At 49.5% G+C, this 18,972-nt stretch overlaps 1 protein-coding gene and 1 long non-coding RNA gene across 4 annotated transcripts; one reads left to right on the plus strand and one right to left on the minus strand.

Moving 5' to 3' along the window:
• Window positions 1-273: 273 nt before the first annotated feature.
• On the minus strand, window positions 274-5,854 carry ADCYAP1 (adenylate cyclase activating polypeptide 1). Of its 3 annotated transcripts, none has more exons than XM_032123114.1 (5): window positions 4,587-5,412; window positions 4,140-4,247; window positions 2,096-2,230; window positions 1,511-1,606; window positions 274-691 (listed from the first exon to the last, which is right to left on the minus strand). In XM_032123114.1, the coding sequence occupies exons 2-5, from the start codon at window positions 4,238-4,240 to the stop codon at window positions 505-507; spliced, it is 519 nt and encodes a 172-aa protein (XP_031979005.1). In that variant the 5' UTR covers window positions 4,241-4,247; window positions 4,587-5,412; the 3' UTR covers window positions 274-504. The 3 variants fall into 3 exon arrangements, with proteins under 3 accessions (XP_031979005.1, XP_031979014.1, XP_031979020.1); XM_032123123.1 differs by lacking the exon at window positions 4,587-5,412 and adding an exon at window positions 5,577-5,854 and having other exon boundaries at window positions 292-691; XM_032123129.1 differs by having other exon boundaries at window positions 292-691; window positions 4,745-5,414.
• On the plus strand, window positions 1,600-4,309 carry LOC116450543. The gene is made up of 2 exons (XR_004242827.1): window positions 1,600-1,885; window positions 2,971-4,309. It is a non-coding gene; the product is annotated as an uncharacterized LOC116450543 (long non-coding RNA).
• Window positions 5,855-18,972: the final 13,118 nt, after the last annotated feature.

Genomic DNA, 18,972 nt, shown 5'->3' on the forward strand with positions numbered 1-18,972 from the left:
ATGTCTTTGACCCTGTCGTGGATAAAAATACTATCCTTTTAATTTCTGTTACAAAAATAGGAGTAATATTCAAAACAATGATTGTCTTTTTTTTCTATTTATTTTATATAAAAACATAAACAGCTCAGGCGAATTCTTGTTCTTGTGCAGGCTTTTCATGAAGAATTGTTCTTTACTATTCTTAGTAGTATTTATATATATATATTTATATATTATATATAACTTAATGATTGGTCCACAAAGTAGATCTGTGCGTTTCTCTAGTGCTTTTTGTACAAAAGAAAAACAATATTATTATCAAAATATTCATTTAATGGCTTTACTTCATACATAAATACATGTTTAGATAACACAGGAGCGGTGATTGTTCAGTCAGTTTGGAAATTACTTTTGTTTTTGTTTAGATTTTGTTGTTGTTATTGGGTTTATCTCTCTCTCTCTCTCTCTCTCTCTCTCTCTCTCTTAGGACTTTGTATACACAGGAGTGGCTGGTTACTCACATCGCTACAAATACGCTACTCGGCGTCCTTTGTTTTTAACTCTTTGTTTATACCTTTTCCCCAGGACTGCTGCTAAGTATTTCTTGACAGCCATTTGTTTCCGGTAGCGGCTGTAGCTGTCCGTGAAGATGCCGTCTATGTGCCGCTTGGTCAGCGGTTCCGCATCGTCCCCCAGGCCGCCGCTGGCACCGCTGCAAGCACCGAGAAGCACAGCTGCATCAGGCGGGGCCGCTCCGCCCCCCTCCGCGCCCCTCCGCACCGCCCCCTGCCCTGCGCAGCCCCGCGCCGGCCTCTGCCCCCGGCGCAACACGTTGCGCGGAAGATGCGCGGGCAGACAAAGGCCGCGCCGAAACCCGCTCCCGACGCGGTGCGCGCAAGTGGCGGCGGAGGGAGAGACAGTATCTCCCCGCCATGAATTATTCATTGCGGCCGGGAAAGCTGCTCTCCCTGGGGCTTCATTAACGTGTTACCTTCTGCCGAAGGGCAGCGGGTGGCACCGGGCTCGCCCCTGCCCCGCCGGCGGCGGAGAGCCCCGGGGAGCCCCGCCCGGCGGCTGGGGGTGCGCAGGGGCTGCAACCGAGCCGCCACGGCTGCAGCTGAGCCCTCGATCATCGCTCTCCATAAGCTGCTCCCCCCGGCAAACCGTAAGGGCTGCCCAACTTCTAAATTTTAAATCGGTTGATTATAAAAATTTATAGACATATAGATATATAGATATATAGACATGAATATATATATATACATGCATGTGTGTATATCTTTATGCCCGGCTGTAGTAACCCAACCAAACCTCCGCGCACACCCGTGCTGACAACCAGGGTCACGCTGCGCCGGGAGCAGCCATGGGAGGCTGGTGCCTGGGGAGCCGGACTCCACCAGACTCATCGAGGGCGCAACACATTCCCGACCCCGCCGGGGCAGCTTTGTTCCCCCCAGCCGCGGCCCTTCCAGTGTCTCCGCTCCAGTAGTACCAACGCCCACCGCGGAAAAGAACAAGCAGAGAGCCTTACCCGACCCGCTTGGCCATCAGGGAGTGCAGATATTTCCTGGCGGATAACTGGCCCAGGAGTTTCCTGTAGGCTTTGTTGAAGATCCCATCGGCGTGCCTGGGCAGAGGGAAGAGCCCGCGGGTGAGCGGCGAGGCCCGGGAGCCGGCTGCGGCAGGTTGCGGGAGCCCGGGCGGTAGCAGTGACCATTCCCCTCCGCCGGCGAGCGGAGGGCGGCATCTCCCCGCGTCCCCCGGGACCCCTCGTCCCCACCCAGATCCCTCCCCGCCGCGCCCGCTCGGTTCCGCGCCGGCTGGGCATTTCTGCTCCGTTTGCGGGAGCATCGCTAGCCCTCCCCGGCGCGGGCGGCTCCCCGCTCCCTCCCCCGCGCTGCTGGAGGTAAGGAGGCTTTTCCATTTCTTCTGAGCTTTACGCTGGGCACCGGGACCTGGGCAGTATTGTCGTTTGTTTGGGCTCGGGATTTTTATTTTGATGTTGTTGCTCTTTGCTTGTTAGGTATCATTATTATTTTTCCCCCAATCGGTTCTGCCAGACCCGTTTTTCTCCCTACTCCAAATTCACGCCTGATACCCCGCGAGTTGCAGTCACCTCTTTTCCGGTGGGTAATACAAGGTGTACATCTCGCCGATCATGGAGGACGGATTCGCTATACCGAGGGGCTCGTGGTCGTACGCGAAGTCCTGCAGGGTGTTCCCGTCCTCGTCGTAGACTTCATCCTCCAGCCTGGCAACGAGAGCAGCAAGGAGAAGGAGTCAGCCGGGCTCCGTGGGGCGCTCCGCTCCACTCCCCGCTGCCGGCTTCCGGCTGCTTCAGTGGCCACCCCTCGGCGGAGCCGACCCGGGAGACCCGGGAGCCCCGTCCGACTGCCCCCATCCCCTCCCTACACCCGCCCGCTCCCCATCCCCGCCCTCTCCTCTGCGGGGCAGGACCGCGGAGGAGGGAACACACCCTCCGTCAGACGTGCTCCAAGAAACCCCCCAAACATGCCCCCCCCCCTCCCCCCGCCCTCTGCGACCCACGCCCCGGCCCGAGAAACATCCCCTCTCTGCCACAGCCATGGCTGGTGCTTCCCGAGCGGAGCGCACGCCCAGGCGCGCAGGCTGCCGCGCTGACACGCGTTTGTGTGCCAGGGGCTGGGCGGGAGCCGAGCAGCCTCCGCGGCGGAGACGGGGCGGTGAGCGGCAGCCCCGCCGCCGGGGCCGGGGACCGCGCCCCGCTCCTCCCCGCAGCGCCCTCCGGGACGGGGGGGCTTCGCCTGTTGTTTTTCGTTGAACGGTGCCTCTGCCCTTTGAGATCTCGCCGGTTTTGTGTGTGTCCCAGCCCCCCCAGCCCCCGCTCTCTGCCTCCCTCTCTGCAGTACGATGTAGGTCATTGCACGTTACAGGCAGCTATTTTTGTCTGTGAGCTTTAGCGGAGGTATTAATAATAGATGCCGCTAAAGTGTTTCACTCCTGCTAATTCAGGCGCTTGAATGAAGAAAGCCAGCTTGCTGCCGGCTAATAGCCCCTCAGGCCACTGAGCCCGCTGCCCCCTAGTCGCACTGCCCAGGAAGATGACGGGGGCTGCTCCGAGCCAGCTTCGACAGGCTCCCGGTTACTGTAAGGACACCTCGGAGCCCCAAAAAGGACACCCACGTCGGACAACCTTGCGCGCCCGGCATCTCTCCCCCTCCCCCCACCCATCTGCGCTCACCGCACGGCAGTGTCCCCCGCAGAGCACCCCGGAACAGAGCCAAGAGCCGGTGGAGCAGGACGACAGCACCGAGTCCAAAACTCCCCCCAAGCCAAGCAACACCGGTCGCCCGAGCAGGCGACAAGCAGAGTGAGAACAGGCTACCATCGGCCGTCCCGGAACAGGTGCCCTGAGCCCCCAGCCGCAGCCCAGCGTAGGAAACTCCTTTGTGCTGGTGCTCCTGGGTGTCCCCCACTCCTGCCCCAAACACAGCAGGGTTCAAACGCTCACTGTGGGACAGCGCAGGCATCAGTCTGCGCTGCAGCCCAGCGAGAACACTCCGAACACAGAAAACTAAACAACCTTGTGCCAGGCCCTTCTCTCTTGGGAAGGGCTGTCATACACAAACAGGTTAACAGGGGAAGAGACTGGATCCCCACCAGTTCCAATGCCGCTACACGAACCATGACAGCTCCCACATGCTTGCAGACAACGGCGCACCCGTCCCCGCGCCCCGCTCCCCCTGAGCCGGACAGGCAATGCTCGGCGCTCACCCTGGGCGAGCTGCGGGCAACCGGAGGCTGCCAAGGGCCCCGCAGGACAGGGGGCAGGCGGGGGAGGAGCTTTGGGCCCCGTCGACATGCAGCCGGGACCTCGGCCCGCTCCCGCCAACACGCAGAAGAGCAGGTCCCCCACTCCCGGGGGAAAGAGGCCGTGGGTCACAGTACCGGGGTACCGAGGAGCGGACCTGGGGGGTGCCAGTGCTGCAGGCGGAGGGGGTCCCATGCTGCGGTGGAAGGGGTGGGCACATGGCCCAAGCGGAGGGGATTTCCTTTGATGACTCCCCTCCACATCCCCTTTCATTTTCCTCCCCAGTAAGATTCCGCTGCCCTTAGCTAAGCTGGGGCAGCAGGGGGCTGGAGTGGTCCCGGCGGAGCTCCCGGACGGGGGACAGACCTACCTGAGCGCCGGGTACTGAAGTCCGGCCGCAGGTGAGCAGTAGACACTGCAGTGCATTATTATGCCATAGACCAGGAGTGCTAAGATCGCTTTGCTACACATTGCCACTCTGTGCGGGAGGGAAAGGAAACTGCTGTCAAAAAAAAAAAAAAAAAAAAAGGAAAAACCCCCCCAAAAACAAACAAACAAAAATATTTCACGAACAAAAACCCAAACAAACCGCCCCACGGCTCACCAACCCCCTGCCGGAAAAGGAGGCAGCGCGGCCCCGGGGGACAAGCGCCCTGGGCAGCCGGGCGCCGGCGCGGAGCGGCACGGAGAGGAGCAGAGCGGTGCCCGGCGCAAAGAGCTGCGGCCGCCGCCCGCCCCGTCGGTGCCCGCCTGCCCGCCCGCCCGCTCGCCCCGGGACCGCTGCGGGAAGGCCCGGCGAGCCACCTCGTGTCCTTACCATTAAACTCTAGACACCCGGCACTGAGAGCGTTTGGCTGCGAAACTAAAACGGCAGGTCTTGGGGGAAAAAAAATAAAGACCCAAAATAGGGAGGGGGAGAAATCGAGCTCTCTCCCAAGTTGCGTCCAAAAGGAGTTAAAACCCTCGTGACATCACCTCTCCGATGGGCGAAGGACCCGCAGGATGAGAAGATGCAGAAGCGACAGCAGTTAGTTGTTTGCTGGTTTTAGGGCAATCCACTCCAAAAAGAAAAAGAAAGGAGGGGGGGGAAAAAAGATAAAGGAAAAAAGTTTGCAGGTAGCAGCACAGATCTGGAGTGGAGTCTACAAGGGAATGGAGAAGGAGGGATGGAGCGAGATGTCGCTGGAGAACGGAGCGCTAGGGAAGAGGGAAGAGAGCGAGCGAGCCCGGGAGGGAGCGGAGGCGGGAGCCGCGGGCTTGCTGCGTGCGATGTTGTCTTCCCCAGATCTCTCCCCTCACTGAGCGCCTTCAGCCTTCTTCTCTTCTTTTCCTGCTCGGTGGCTCCAAACTTGACCAGCCTTCCGCAGCCTTCCGTCTGATACGCAATTAGCAAGTAAATCTTTGCAAACACCCCGCTTCAGCAAGAGCCCTCTTCGTAAACATTTGCCTGCTTGTTACCTTAGAGGACGGGCAATATTGTTTGTTGCCCCCGTAGCGGTGTCCGGATTTTTATTCATGAATCAAATGCCTTTTTTTTTTTTTTCCTCAGTCACGTAATAATCGGGTATCAGAAAAGACGTCACCACCCCAATTCCTCAAGGAACACAGTTCTGTGTCGTCCTCAAAGATGAGCTTATCAGGAGTCATAAAGCTTCTTCATAAACACCAACTCACACTTCCCCCCCCCTCCAAAAAAAAAAAAAAAAAAAAAAGAAAAATAGAAAAAGAAAACCTAACAACCAAACAAACACGCAGAAACCCCCCACCGCACAAACATAAAAGGATGTTCGCCACGGTAAAGTTTTACCTGACGTGGGAAGGGAAGCGGAGGAGAGCAGTTAGGGGTGGGGTGGGGGTCCCCGGGCTTGTTGGACTCTCCCACGTCTTTGCTGCCTGTCTTTCCGCGGGGCCAGCTCACCCCCCACGCAGCCCGGGGCCGCCGCTGGGCGCAGGCCCCCTCGGAGCCGCCCGGCTCTGAGACCGCAGGCGGAGCAGCCCCGGGGCGGAAGCCCCCACTTCCGCGGAGATTTGAGAATCTAAGTGCCTTTTTTTTTTTTCTTCCTAAGCCTCCTCTTGTTGGGGTCCCTCCCCTGCCGTGTAGCCCTGGGAGAGGGGCCCTGAGGGCACAGACACGGGGCTTCCCTGTCCCTGCTCAGCCTCGTTCCCATTGGTTGGTTTGTGTTCCCTGCGCGGGCAGAAGGACCCTTGGGCCGGTGACTGGAACAGTTCCTCGGCAGAGCTCCGGCCATGCGGCTGGAGAAATAAACATCTCTGAAACATCTAGCAAGAATCTGTCTGTCCGTATATATTTCCTTTCCACGGGACTCCTGGTTTGACATATGCATGTTGCAGTATCCCCACTGCAACATAATGGTGGAGAATTGTGAGCAGAACGATCCCCGATCCCTAAGCGACTGATTTGTGTGAGTAAACCCTGGAAACTTTGGATTCCTCTTCTTGGTTTTGCTTTGCTATTCCATATCTAAACCATGGAGGAACCGTGGGAAGACTCTTGGCTCTCAGAGCCGCATATGGACATTTATCTTAAAATGATTCTTGAACAACGATTTGTAAATTTTAGCTTGATTCAAGCTCATAAAGAACTGAAACACTTCCTGGCATGGTTGTTTAAGAACTTTTTCTATGTTTCTTGGGATTTAATTCTTACCAAGGGCTTTTGGAAAACCGTTTGGACACAGTTAATATTGGAGTCAAAATATATACCGATGGAAGAATATTTTCGTGAATATTATTTAATTACCGAGACTGTTGAGCAATGTCAGCTGTGTCTTGGCGAAGGGAAGCCTGGCGCAGGGACTGTGCGGCCCAGGCCACGTGCACCGAGCGCTCTCCGAGCAGCAGCGAGGCAGTTCCCGCGTGCGGGCGGAGCCACGCGAGCCGCAGTGTCGGCAGCGGAGCAAGGCGCGGTGCAACCCGCGAGAGGGGCGGCGTGCGGGCGGCGGCGGTAGCGGTGGAGCGGAGCCGCACCCAGCCGAAACACGCGCTGGAGCAGGGCGCGGAGGGGTCGTCGCTCGGGGGCCCGGCCAAGACGTGGGTGCAGCACCTGGCAGCGGCAGCGAAGCTGCGACCAGAGGAGGCGACGCACGGAGAACTGAGCAGCGCGGCCCGGCCCGGCCCGCGCAGCCCCGAACGCGACCCCGGGAAGAGCGCACAGGCACGAGCAGCCCCGACAATTCCAACACGGGAGCGACCAAAGGAGAGAGCAAAGACGCAGCGAGACAGAAAACAGCAGCCACTCGGAAAAAGGAAAAGATCATAGTACCTAAGATCTTAGGGATAGTAAAATGGTATAATGTTAAGCAAAATTATGGTTTTATAACAAGGTGTGACAACCAGCAAGACATATTCGTGCATAGAACTGCTATTAAAAAGAATAACCCTGAAAAATACATCCCAAGCTTGGGAGATGGAGAGGTGGTGCAATTCAAAATTATACGAGGTAGAAAACGGTTACAAGCATCAGAGGTCACTGGGCCTGATGGTGTTCCTGTAAAAGGCAGTATATATGCTAAAAATCGTAGTCATGGTAGACAATATCTCCATTATAAGCCCCCCCTACAGTCTCCCTTTCCTAATCCCACCTTTCCCTTTTACCCTATGTCTTATTACCCCGAGTGTATTCCCAATCCGTTTTTTCATCCATGGTTTCCCTCACAAAACCATGCTTTTGCCAGTTGTTTCCCCAAAAATCCCTTTCCAATGCCGAGTGGGGGATGAAAAAGGGGGAGGGAAGAAGTTAAACCCTCTCCTGCCTCAGTTTCCCCACAAAGCATGCTCAGAGTTCTGTCTCCCTTCTGTCAGCCCTAAGATGTTCCACAGAACCTGTTTGGACATTTATAGACTCAGGAGGGTGGCTTGTTTTGTTTTGAAACTGTTCTTGTTACGTTTATCCAGTTGTTTTCATTCTCCTTTTATGAAAATAAAATGGGTGAGGTGTTGGGGTCCCTCCCCTGCCGTGTAGCCCTGGGAGAGGGGCCCTGAGGGCACAGACACGGGGCTTCCCTGTCCCTGCTCAGCCTCGTTCCCATTGGTTGGTTTGTGTTCCCTGCGCGGGCAGAAGGACCCTTGGGCCGGTGACTGGAACAGTTCCTCGGCAGAGCCCCGGCCATGCGGCTGGAGAAATAAACATCTCTCTGAAACAGCTATCAAGAATCTGTCTGCCCATATATATTTCCTTTCCATGGGACTCCTGGTTTGATATATGCGTGTTGCAGGATCCCCACTGCAACACCCTCTTTTATTTTTTTTCTTTTTCTTTTCCTTTTACTTTTTTTTTTTTTAAGGATTGTTAATATTGTTCCCATTACACAAGGCTCCCCCCGGGGAAACCAGCAGCGCTGTGACCGCTCTGCGTGTATTGAAGCCGCCCGGCGTAGAGGACAAGCCCCACGGCCGCGCAAGGAGGGTCCCACCCGCGGCCGGCGCTGCCCGGCGATGGGGGCGGCGGCTTTTCCCCCCACTCCCCCGGCCCGACCCTCTCGTCTCTCCGCCTCGTGCAGAGACAGATGTGCGGCTCGCAGCGCTTGGCAGAGTGGGAGGGAAGAGCATCGCCATGAGGGGGAAAAAAAAAAAAAAAAAAAAAAAAAAAAGTTGATTTGCCGAAGGGACCGGGAAGGAAATCCCTTCTCTGGGGACTTCCCCGCCGCCGGAATAATTTTCCCCCGAAGTGATGCGCCGGGCGCGGGCCACCGGCGGGCTCCCAGCCGCTGCAATTGCTGCTCGTCTCCACACTCCCCTCCCTCCGCGACCGAAAATGTGCCCTTCATTTCCGAGAATTACCCAGAGAAATCCAGGCTGGAAGAGCCATTACTAGACATTTTAATTATTGGGATCATAAGCAGAGCGTTCAGGAAGCAGCAATAATATAGTTCTCCTGTTTCCTATTTGAATGGGTTTGGTGTAACATGCTTGGATGAGTTATTTGAGCCCAAATCGATTTCTCAAAAACAACAAAAAACACACCATACAATTACATTCCTATTACGGTCATTTAAGGTTGCAATATTTTCCGGAGATAAAGGAAATTTGACGTGAATGAATGATTCCCGTAGAAATGGCCAACGACGCGAAGCCGGGCAGGGACGCAGGGCTAGGGACGGAGCGGGACACTGTCCCCGTTGTCACTCTGTGCCGGGCGTGTCGGGTCGGGAAGGACCGCCGGCAGGAGAAGGGACGGGGCAGGGCAGGGCGCCCGGCGGGGCCGCTGGGGAAGCGGTCACCCCACCGCTCCCGCTGGGAAGCGGTCAACCCACCGCTCCCGCTGGGAAAAGGGTCACCCCACTGCTCCTGCTGGAGAAGGGCATCCCGCGTCTCCCGCTGTGGAAGGGGGCACCCTACCGCTCCCGCTGGGGCAGGGGTGTCCCACCGCGCCCGCTGGGGCAGGGGCAGCCCGCGGCTCCCCGCGCCGGGCCGGCACCGCGCTGGGGCTTCCCCGCCTCTCCCCGCGCCCCGCGGGCGCGCACGGTCCGTGAGCGGAGGGCGCCACCGCGCGGGCAGCTGCGCACCTGCGGCCGCCGCCGCGGAGCCGCTGCCGGGCCTGAGCGGCGCTGCTCCGTGCCCCGGCTGGAGCGGGCTGCGGAGAAACCCCCGCCATCCCGCCCAGCTCCCGAGCCCGGCTGTGAGCGAGACCAGCGGGAAAGGGCTGTCCGCTGCTCCCCTTCGCCGGGCTTTGGGGGCTGGTGGGGTTTGTGGTGGGGTTTTTTTGGTTTCCTTTTTAATGACTCTGCGGTAGCAGGTGTAAACACGGCCTTTTCTAGAAACCGGTGTGGCAAGGATTGCATGAATCATGTCAGTATGGAGGCCTGAACACACACTCCGCCTAAAGAACAAGAAAAAACATTCCTTCTTTCCGAAGAGACTAGACACACACAGGCAATACGTTTTAAAGCTGTGTCTGTTTTCACTTTAGGAGAGCTACTTTCAGCTACTTTTGACATACACAGCCACATTTCCTTTCCTCTATCCCCACTTCCCTAGATCCTTACAGAAAGTACTAGGATGCCTGAAATAACAGTCATCAACAGCACAGAGCTAGAGATTCCCATAAAACAAACTTGAAGCTACAGACCCCACACAGAGACCCGGTGCCACCCTGGTGGTACTGTGCATGCAGGAGCAATGTCAGGATGGTTTGCAAAAAATGCATCTTCTAAGCTCTCATTTAGGGTGAGTAACTCACACACAGTTCATGCCAACAGAAGTTTCATAGCATCTCATTCTGTGTCACAGGGGTGTGTGTGCAAGGTGAATGTGATTATGACATGAATGCAGTTTAGGCTGAGGAAGTAAAGGTTTAAATCTGGTCTCTGAGTACAAGTAAATTTCTTGATAACTCTGTCATTTCAAGGCTGACAGAGATTTAAGGTATATAATACTGGCCTCTAGGGCAAATTCCTAAGGCAGCATCTGAAGAAAAGCAGAGGATTTTTTATTGGCAGAATTTCTTTCATCTTCCTCCTACCATTTTAAATTAGACCTTTTAAGTTATCTGACTATTCTACTATTCTATTCTGCCACACTATTCTATTTTAAATATCTATTTTATTAACTAGAGCATTATAATTCTATAGAAGTTTCTAGGGCAGCTTACATCCTGTGAGCCTTGTCAAGCCTGACTGTGGCTGACTGCAACTGACTGCTGGAAACCGTGCTGCTATAGTTCTAATTCAAAGGAACATATTTCATCGTGTACCATGATGGGCATCTTTTTGACTCCTCAGAAACCCCCTTTCTATATTTATGCATATTTTATAAAAAATACTATGAGCAATTTATCAAACTGCCAGAAACTCTGTTGATCCATAAAGCCTGATATCTCATACACAGTGGGTGGATGTCCAGCCACTATATTCATATTTTCTCAGTATGTCCCAAACAGCTGCATATTATAAAAAGAACCTGGAAGAATTGATGTACCTGATAATTTTATCATGAAAGGGCACATGTATTTCTGCCAATACAGAAAAGGATGAATTGTTCTTTCCCAAAAGCAAGCAATCTTGCCAAACCAGCTCTCTCTCTCACACACACACATACGCTGTGGGTTTATAATCTATCTTGTTATTTATCTCTGCCCAGGCCTCCTTTCTTACTGGGGTGGTTTGGGAAACCTATTGCTGATCAGTATGCCAATGAATACTTGTCTGCATCAGTTTCATAAACACCTTTTCTTGGGTTTCCTGACTCCTCCTCCTCCCCAAGGGCCAGCTCCTTGGAAGGATGAACGTGTCAGAGGGGAGGTTAACCTATCCATGAAGTCATTCAGCTGTAGCTGTGGTCATCTGAAAAAGGCTAATTAGGGATAGCCTGGCAGCACAACAGAAGTTATTATGGCTCAAGCACAGCTTGGCAGACATTTCAGCACTTTCAGCTGAGACATGTCACCTGCAGCAGAGGTGGGAAAGTCCCACTTTCCTCCTGGAGGCTAGATGTCAATCCACTCAGTAACAGAGACAGCTGAAGCATTTCATTCGCTGAGTTGTTTTTCTTTTATTAAACCATTCCCCCTAATGCTTTCTTTAGGTAAAAGCAGCAAAATGCTTAGGCACACTGTCGGCAGCATAAACATCTGTGTTCTTTATCATGTCCAAAGGGACAGAGCTGCAATCCAGACAAGCTTGTTTACCCAGGGATGTCCTGGGCAGGATGCACAAACTCCAAAAAAGCCAGAGAATGACAACCAGGGACAGTACTGGAACTACAAATCTCTCAAGAGATGATAGAGGCAAGCCTCACCTGGTGGCCAGAACCCTTGCCAGCCTCTTTGCATGTGACCACCAAGCATTAGCAAAATCTCTGAGAGAATCTTCCAGATAATTCCTTGCTTCCTTTTATAACCTTACTTCCAAGCAAACAGTTAAAAAAGATGGGCTGGTTTTTTTTTTTCTTTCCCTCTCTGAAGTGAGGAGGCAGAACAGTACTTCCCAGGGCAACAGCATAAGAGCACCAGCAGTCCAGTCATTCTGCTCTTGCCTCTGCCTGGAACTCACAGTGAGAGGTAAGGCCAGTGGACTGCCTGTGTCTTGCATGATTGCCCACACAGAAGCTCAGTGTTCGATCTTACCCTGTGGGTGTCCTCCTCCCCCTATTCAGTAAATGAAGGCAGATGACTTCAACAACACAAAGGAAGAATCATTCCCATCCAAACGCAAAGGCAAGAAAATCACTTTCTAAATAAATGAATGACCAAACAGTGGACTTGGTTTCACAAGGAGGTACCGCCATGCTACGCCTGTGACAGAAAATTTCCTTGGATGACCGATAGATTTATTTATAATCCCAGATAAACTCATATGCTCCAAGAGAAGAAAAGAATTGTCCTTCATGCTTTCTGACAGTGGTTCTTTGATCAATCATTTATATATGAAAAATAGAAAAATAAATTATGAAAGGCAAACAACAACAACAAATAAAGGACTTCTTTTAAGACTTAATATTCCAAAGACCTATTCCACTAAAGCCAGCAACATATAAAATGCCACAAAAGACCTCACTAGTCCACAGGGCAGAAAAAAGGCTTTAGCACTGGAAGCAGATATATACCCACTCTCATTTCCATTTGATCCAGTGTTCAGGGGGAAGGTAAACCCTTAAGCAGATTGAATATACAAAGCTTCACAAGTGCTGCCAAGATACAATAATTTATACTGTACAAATAGCAGACACAATATTTTTGTTTTCCACGTTGCTTTAGATGCAGCTGTAGCCCCAGGTGAATGACAAGTTCTGGTTTTGTACCCAAATGTGGCAGAATTTTGGGTACACCTTTAGAAACAGTGGGACTGCTACGTGCCTGTGTCCAGAAACAAAAATCCATCTGTAGTTCTGAGGTATTGCTAATGGCATAGCTAAAGTTATTCATAGTTTAGATTTACCAGAAATAGTTGGAACAAATTAATAATGAATTAGAACATTTCTTATCATCGCAGGGAGCGAGACGGAATAAATAGAACCATCCATATTTTCTTATTACAAAACAGTGTGCAGCCTATTACCAAACACTAATTTAGTGTTGCTTGTGCTAGAAAACTGTTGAAGGGTCCCTGGCTCCTGACAGTGCAGCTTAATTCAGTCTGACGGGAGCAAGGCTGCACAGAAGCAGTCCAGGGCGGGCAGGTGAGGACCATCCCAACAGGGGTGAATCCCAGCCTGCCAGAGCCGGGCGCCGCTCAATAATTCCAATTAACCATGCTAAAGATGACAGAGACGGGTCATGCAGAGCCCAGTAAATATCAACCAGAACCACATATTCTGATGAGAGAATAACAAAGTCTTTCTCATTAAGAAAAAGAGAAAAGATGTTTGGTTGGGTGTAGAAGCCTGTCCTTGGTGGCTTGTACACCCTGCAGTGCAGCCTCTGCCTTGTGGGGCTGCAGCCCATGCTGGCCACAGCCAAAATTGCCCTGAGCATGGGAGCCCTTCACGTGGCTTAGCTCCCTGTTTTGTGCATAGTGAGCAACAGGGAGAGCTCCCACATCCCCTGGCAGCACAGAAGGGCCTGTGTGACACCAGATGCACAGCTCCAGAGATGTGGGGTGGGGTGTGGAGTGAAACTGGGGAGCTGGGTTTGCTGGCCTCCTGGGTTTGCCATGAGCTGGCTGGACAGCAGACACTGGGGTCACCAGCCAGACACTGGGGCCAGGAAACAGTACATAATCTTTGTCTGTTGTCATAACTTAAATAAAGTACTCTAGCCTACTTAGCCTAAAGGAAAATGTGCGGTTCTTAGTTTTTATATTTAACGATAGCACAAAGAATTTCTTTGTGTGTGGCCTTATGGTCCGATCCATCTCTATCTTCTAATAAAATGTATTTCTGTAACAGCTGAGGCAATTAATCACTTAAACAGAATTGGATTACAATCTCCATTACTAGAAAATCTTTAAAGTCAGGCTTGCTATCTTTCTAAAAGATCTCAAGCTATCGAGCCATTCTTTGTCCTGCTTTATGCAAAGGTCAGACTGGATGTTCATAATGGCCTCTTCTAATGTCAAAAATCGGTCTCTGACCCTTGTAATGCCACTCACTGATTTCAGACAGAACTGCACTGGATTTATTGACCCTTCTCATTAGGAATGAAGATTGTCTGCAGAAACTCCTATGCAATTTCATAACTCCAGGTACATGTCTATTGAGCTCATTATGTAAATACTTATGGCTTTAGTCAGTTTTGAATTTCATAGGAGTTTGCAGAGCACAGAACAAACCAGAAATTGCTAGGACATTGCAAGACTGAACTCACTCTTTTGATTCCCAGATCTGTGTTCAGTCTCCAGAGGTAACTGTATATGTCAATAGCAACAACATAATGATAAACCATGATACTTCGTAGATATGTTTTAAATCCTGAAACTTAAATATGGTATTTTTCACTGTAATGAAAATATATTTCCTGGGGATTTTTTGCTTCCAAGTGCAATCATATTATTGACTTTGAAATGTGCCTTCAGAAAAGAAAAATAAATAAGTTATTTGCATATAATTTGGGGTGATTCTCTGACATATGCTACCCTACAGCAAACCCAATTTTCCTCTAAGCCTCAGTAACACTTGAGATTGTTCTAAAAGGTATGTTGGTTTTAGCTGTCTGTAAAGAATATTTTACCATTGCATAAATAACTTTAGCTAGTTTCTCTGATGAAATACCTGAGTGTGACATGAATTTGCTCTGAAACACAATAGACAAGAAGTTTGAGCAAGGAAATTAAGAAATAACATCTTATCATCTAATGCTAACGCTTAAAGGTGTTTTGGCTTTTGGGTTTGGTTCTGGTTTGATTTTTTTAGTAAGAGCTTGTCCTGGGTTGCAGTGTATTCTATTACCATCCTCATGAGCTGTTGGAACCAGGTGGGGCAGTGCTTCCTTGCCTCCTCCCCCCAGACTATCTTTCTGTTAATTGCCCATCATTGTCCTGCCGCATGACTCAGAGATAACTCCCTCAGGACTGTTTTTTGTTAATGAGCCTAATCAACACTTGGCCTCGTGACTCATTACCCCATTGTGCGATGCTCCACCCAGAGGGAGGAACCAAGCATCCCATCCTGGATATAATCTGAGATTCCGAACACCTCATACACTCTTTCCATTGGATTCCTGGAAGATAGAAGCTACACAGCCACCACTGGACCTTCTGAGGAAGAACAGACCCTTCTACAGGATCACTCTTCAACAGAACCACAGCCACCATTTTATCGGACTGCTACTGCCACCCTGACTAACAGGGTGGCAGGTTGTATCCTGACTGTCAGTTTGAACCAGTGTTTCTGCCTTTTTTTTTTTTAATTTCCCTATTAAATTGTTATTCTGACTTGGTGCCTTCCATTGGTTTGTTTTCAAGCTAGTACAAGACTCCACAAGGAGATACCTTTATATGTTTCACATACCTTTCTGGGATAAAATTATCACATTCAAAAGAAAGCCATTGTCCAGAACATTATTTATTCAAACATCTCCTCTATGGAAAGTAAATAACTCTGGTTTTAATACAGCTCTTAACCCTTAGATCAGTTCTACCAGTTTTGTTCTGAGACAGGGATTGCTTCTGATGTACTGTTTATTTCCACATAGCCTTTCTTTCATTCCTCTCATTCCTAATGCAGAATATTTTTATATTGTTATCACAGAGGTACAACAAAGTAAACCTTGTTTACTACAAGATAAATACTGGAATAGGAGATTAAATTCTGTTTATGAAAGGGGAAAATATTTGTTCAGTACTGAGAAAATTCTGCTAAAACCTCCATGTCACAGATTTAGAAAAAAAATATTATCTTTTATTTTAGATGAAAGATGAGCTGCATGTGGTCTGGTGATGATATGCCCATACTTAATGTGGGTTCCTCATACTTATAAAAAATGCTACAATTATGCAATAAATTTAATCTGAATGCATTATCACTAATCTTACAATATTCTTGTAAGTCATATATTTATTAATATATTACATCTGTTTCATCCAATAAAGTATTAAATACATCAAACTCAGTGACTTTCTTGGGAGCACATAGCTAAAAAACATTAATAGTTCCAAAACAAATACCTGACTCCATTGATGTCAAAGGCAAAGATCCTGATTACTTAAGTGGGGTCAGATGATCACCTTTGGTAATCTGACTCCAATTTTTTGCAAGTGTTGAAAGTTTACCACTCAGGAATAATACTTCTCGTGCCTCCAAGTACTCAGTGCCACTAATCTATAAAGTAAATATCTGCCAGTGAGTTCTGTCATGAATTCAAGGGAGACTAGTGTTTAGCTTCTATGAAGAGTGATTTTAGTTGAAGAAATTCCTGTCTCAGCTCCCAAACTTGTAGTCATTAGGTGATGGTCTCCACCAGGGCCTGTAGAAATCATCAACGCTAAAATGGCAAAGAAAATATCTCCAAGAAAAAGAAAATGTACAGTCAATGACATGAAACACTAGTGAATTCATGTATTTGTTGCTAGTTTTAAGAGGATTAATAACCATGAACTAAATTAAAAAGAATTAAAACCACATTACTCATCCTCTGAGAACAAGGTAATCAAAGGAGACTTTGCAACTGAGTAAAAGCTGTCCTTCAAAAGAAATCTTTCCCCATCTTCCAGTGTTGATTAGTGAATAATACTGCTAGTCATTACACTCAATAGAGTTGGTGTCCTTCCTTGATTTTCATGAGGGAAGAAGAGGCAGTAAGGAGAGCTGAATCACAAGTTTTCCTCATGTTTTTTCTTAATGCACAGAACTTCTCTGGAAAACAGTGACAGGTAAAGTCAGGACAGTCACTGAAGTGCATTAGAAAGATGGTAAAAGTTCCCAAGCATTGATCCACAGACAAAAAGTACAAACTTGGTATTAGGATGTGAAGAAAAGTGTAATACCCAATGATTCCTCTTGTTTTCAACATCTGCATTTAGTTTAAGTATTTAAACCTATAGTAAGTACTTTTTCAGGATCACTCCTCACCATTTCTATAGATTCCACAGGATGGGAGACAAACCACTCCAGAATGCATGATTCATGGTTATAAAACTCAGAGATGTCAACTGGGAAAAGTGTTGCAAAACAGTACATCCTGGAGGTATTTTGTGCTGTGCTACATTAGTCCAAAATGAGCCTGCAACAAAAGGGAAGCTGTGCTTGAAGAAGAAAACATTTCCTCTGCTCCAGTTAGGTATTATAAAACTGAAAGGTCACAGAGATATTAAAATCCATTTTTTTTAGCTCATAAGAAATGGAGAAAAGGTGAGGGGGTGGTGGAGTTCTCCATTCAAATGGTTTTTTCAGAAGAAGCAAGGTGGATTGAAGTCAGGTACAGCTCTTTAATTCCACAGAGGTCTGTGAGCAAAGCACTTATATTTGCTTTAGCTCACAGCTGCTGCCTTACTTTTGCTGAGCACTGCATATGTGTAACTCCCAGTGAACTATTCCATGTCACTAATATACTTACATGGCCTGGAGTCCTATTTAGAAAAGCAGCAAGTTTTAAATAAATGAATACAACAAATAGGAATGCTGAATGTTTGCCTTCCTTGGGACTGGGCTGTTAATGGCACCTGCATAGTACTGGCTGTAGGAACTGTTTATTTCACAGTATCTTAAACTTTTAGATTGTTTTTCAGGCGAAATGTTAAGGCAGATTGAAAGGAAAACTTCTATGGATGACACCTTCACACTGCTTTCCCAACAGGACCAGCAGAAGCTGTACCTCTGATAGAAACTCCTAAACATTTTTCGCACAAAGCATCTGAAAGTAAGTTATAAGGAAAACCCTGTCTGTGAATGAAGCAGTACTGCAGAGAAATCAATGAAATTCACACAGACATATTGCAAAGAAGATCTGTAGTGCACGTTTTAATAACTCAGCACCAGATTCTCTCTCTTTATTTCACATCCTCATCACTCGGTTTTGCTTTGGCAAAAGCTACAGCAGTATGAGACGCATCCATCCATCCTGTCCTGTCCTGTCCACCTCCAGAAAGCTGTAAGTGTCACAGATGCATCATACACAACAAAGTTATCAGAAATAAAGCAAGGAGGGGTTCATCTGTGAGAGAAAACCCAATTTTATTTCCACCTTAGCATCACCGAGGTGCTGGTGCAGAAGGTTGTGGCAGACTCCTGTGTGATTTTCTCATTTTCCTGGCTGTTAGATCTGTTACAGATTAGGCTGGGAGCAGCAAGACCAGAAGAGTCGAATTGGGAATATCTGCTGTTTGTTTGCTCTCTCATGGCCCAGTTTCTTAGACCTGTTGTAGGCACAGGAGTGCTGTGGGCACGGGGTACACTTGTCCCAGCAGACACTGGGGGTCTGGCCAGCTTAGGCAAGGCTTGACATCTTACATGTTTGAGAGGCATCTTCCAATGCCACGGACCATACGAGACAAAAAGGGACGGCCATCCCGAGGGGATCTGAGAGACAGCAGGAAGGGAGGATTTGTGCAGGAGTACACACAGGCTGGTTTTCATTTAGCCAGACTGAGAAATAGCAGCCTCAAGGACATAGCAACCCTGGGTTTTGCACACAACAGTCCTTAGATGCTGTCCCACAAACAGCTCTGCAGGCCGGCGGAATTCAGCGCACAGTGGGAGTACGTGGCCAGATGCTCCTTAATGGCAGACACTGGGCGGGGGAAGCGCAAACCCCTCGTGCCACCTTGTGGCTGCTGGATTACAGCTGGCACAGGGGGATGTCACCCCTCCTGCTTCAAGCCACGCTCTTACAATAAAAGCACTTTTGCCTCCTGCGAGCTTTGGGGACGTCAATCTCTCACTTTCGGGCGGGTGTGAGCCCTCACCCCGACTATCTCCTACAGGCGCATTAAGGGGCCTGAGTCATCCTGAGGTGCACTGGGAAGCAGCAAACAGTCTCCAAGGCGAGCAGGGGCAGGCATGAGTGCCGATCCCACAGGCTGTGCCTGCGAGCCCAATGGAAAATCGCCTCCCGGTTTGGGTACACGATGTTCTAAGTGCGCTCTGTGACTGGCCATGGTGAGAAAAACATTTTCTTGTTCTCTCCCAGTGCATTATGAAAACCCACTAAAAGGTGCTTTTCACGCCACAAAACCTTTTAAGAGGATTCTGTCAACACAAAAGCAACATTGATAGCAGTTGCCTTTAAAAGTACTTGAGTCTTCAAACTCTGAAATGTGCTTCTTAATTTTTTTTTTTTTTTTTTTTAATTTTCCAGACTTGGTCTACTACCA

Source organism: Corvus moneduloides, chromosome 1, assembly GCF_009650955.1.
Source record: "Corvus moneduloides isolate bCorMon1 chromosome 1, bCorMon1.pri, whole genome shotgun sequence".
In the NCBI taxonomy this organism is placed as follows: domain Eukaryota; kingdom Metazoa; phylum Chordata; class Aves; order Passeriformes; family Corvidae; genus Corvus; species Corvus moneduloides.

What these genes read in the sequence shown, in the direction of transcription:
- ADCYAP1 (XM_032123114.1), bottom strand. Translation starts at nt 4,240, where the DNA reads ATGTGTAGCAAAGCGATCTTAGCACTCCTGGTCTATGGCATAATAATG. An exon ending in CTTCAGTACCCGGCGCTCAG is followed by an intron (nt 2,231 to 4,139) that starts GTAGGTCTGTCC and finishes TCTCGTTGCCAG; the next exon opens with GCTGGAGGATGAAGTCTACG. An exon ending in TATTACCCACCGGAAAAGAG is followed by an intron (nt 1,607 to 2,095) that starts GTGACTGCAACT and finishes CCCTCTGCCCAG; the next exon opens with GCACGCCGATGGGATCTTCA.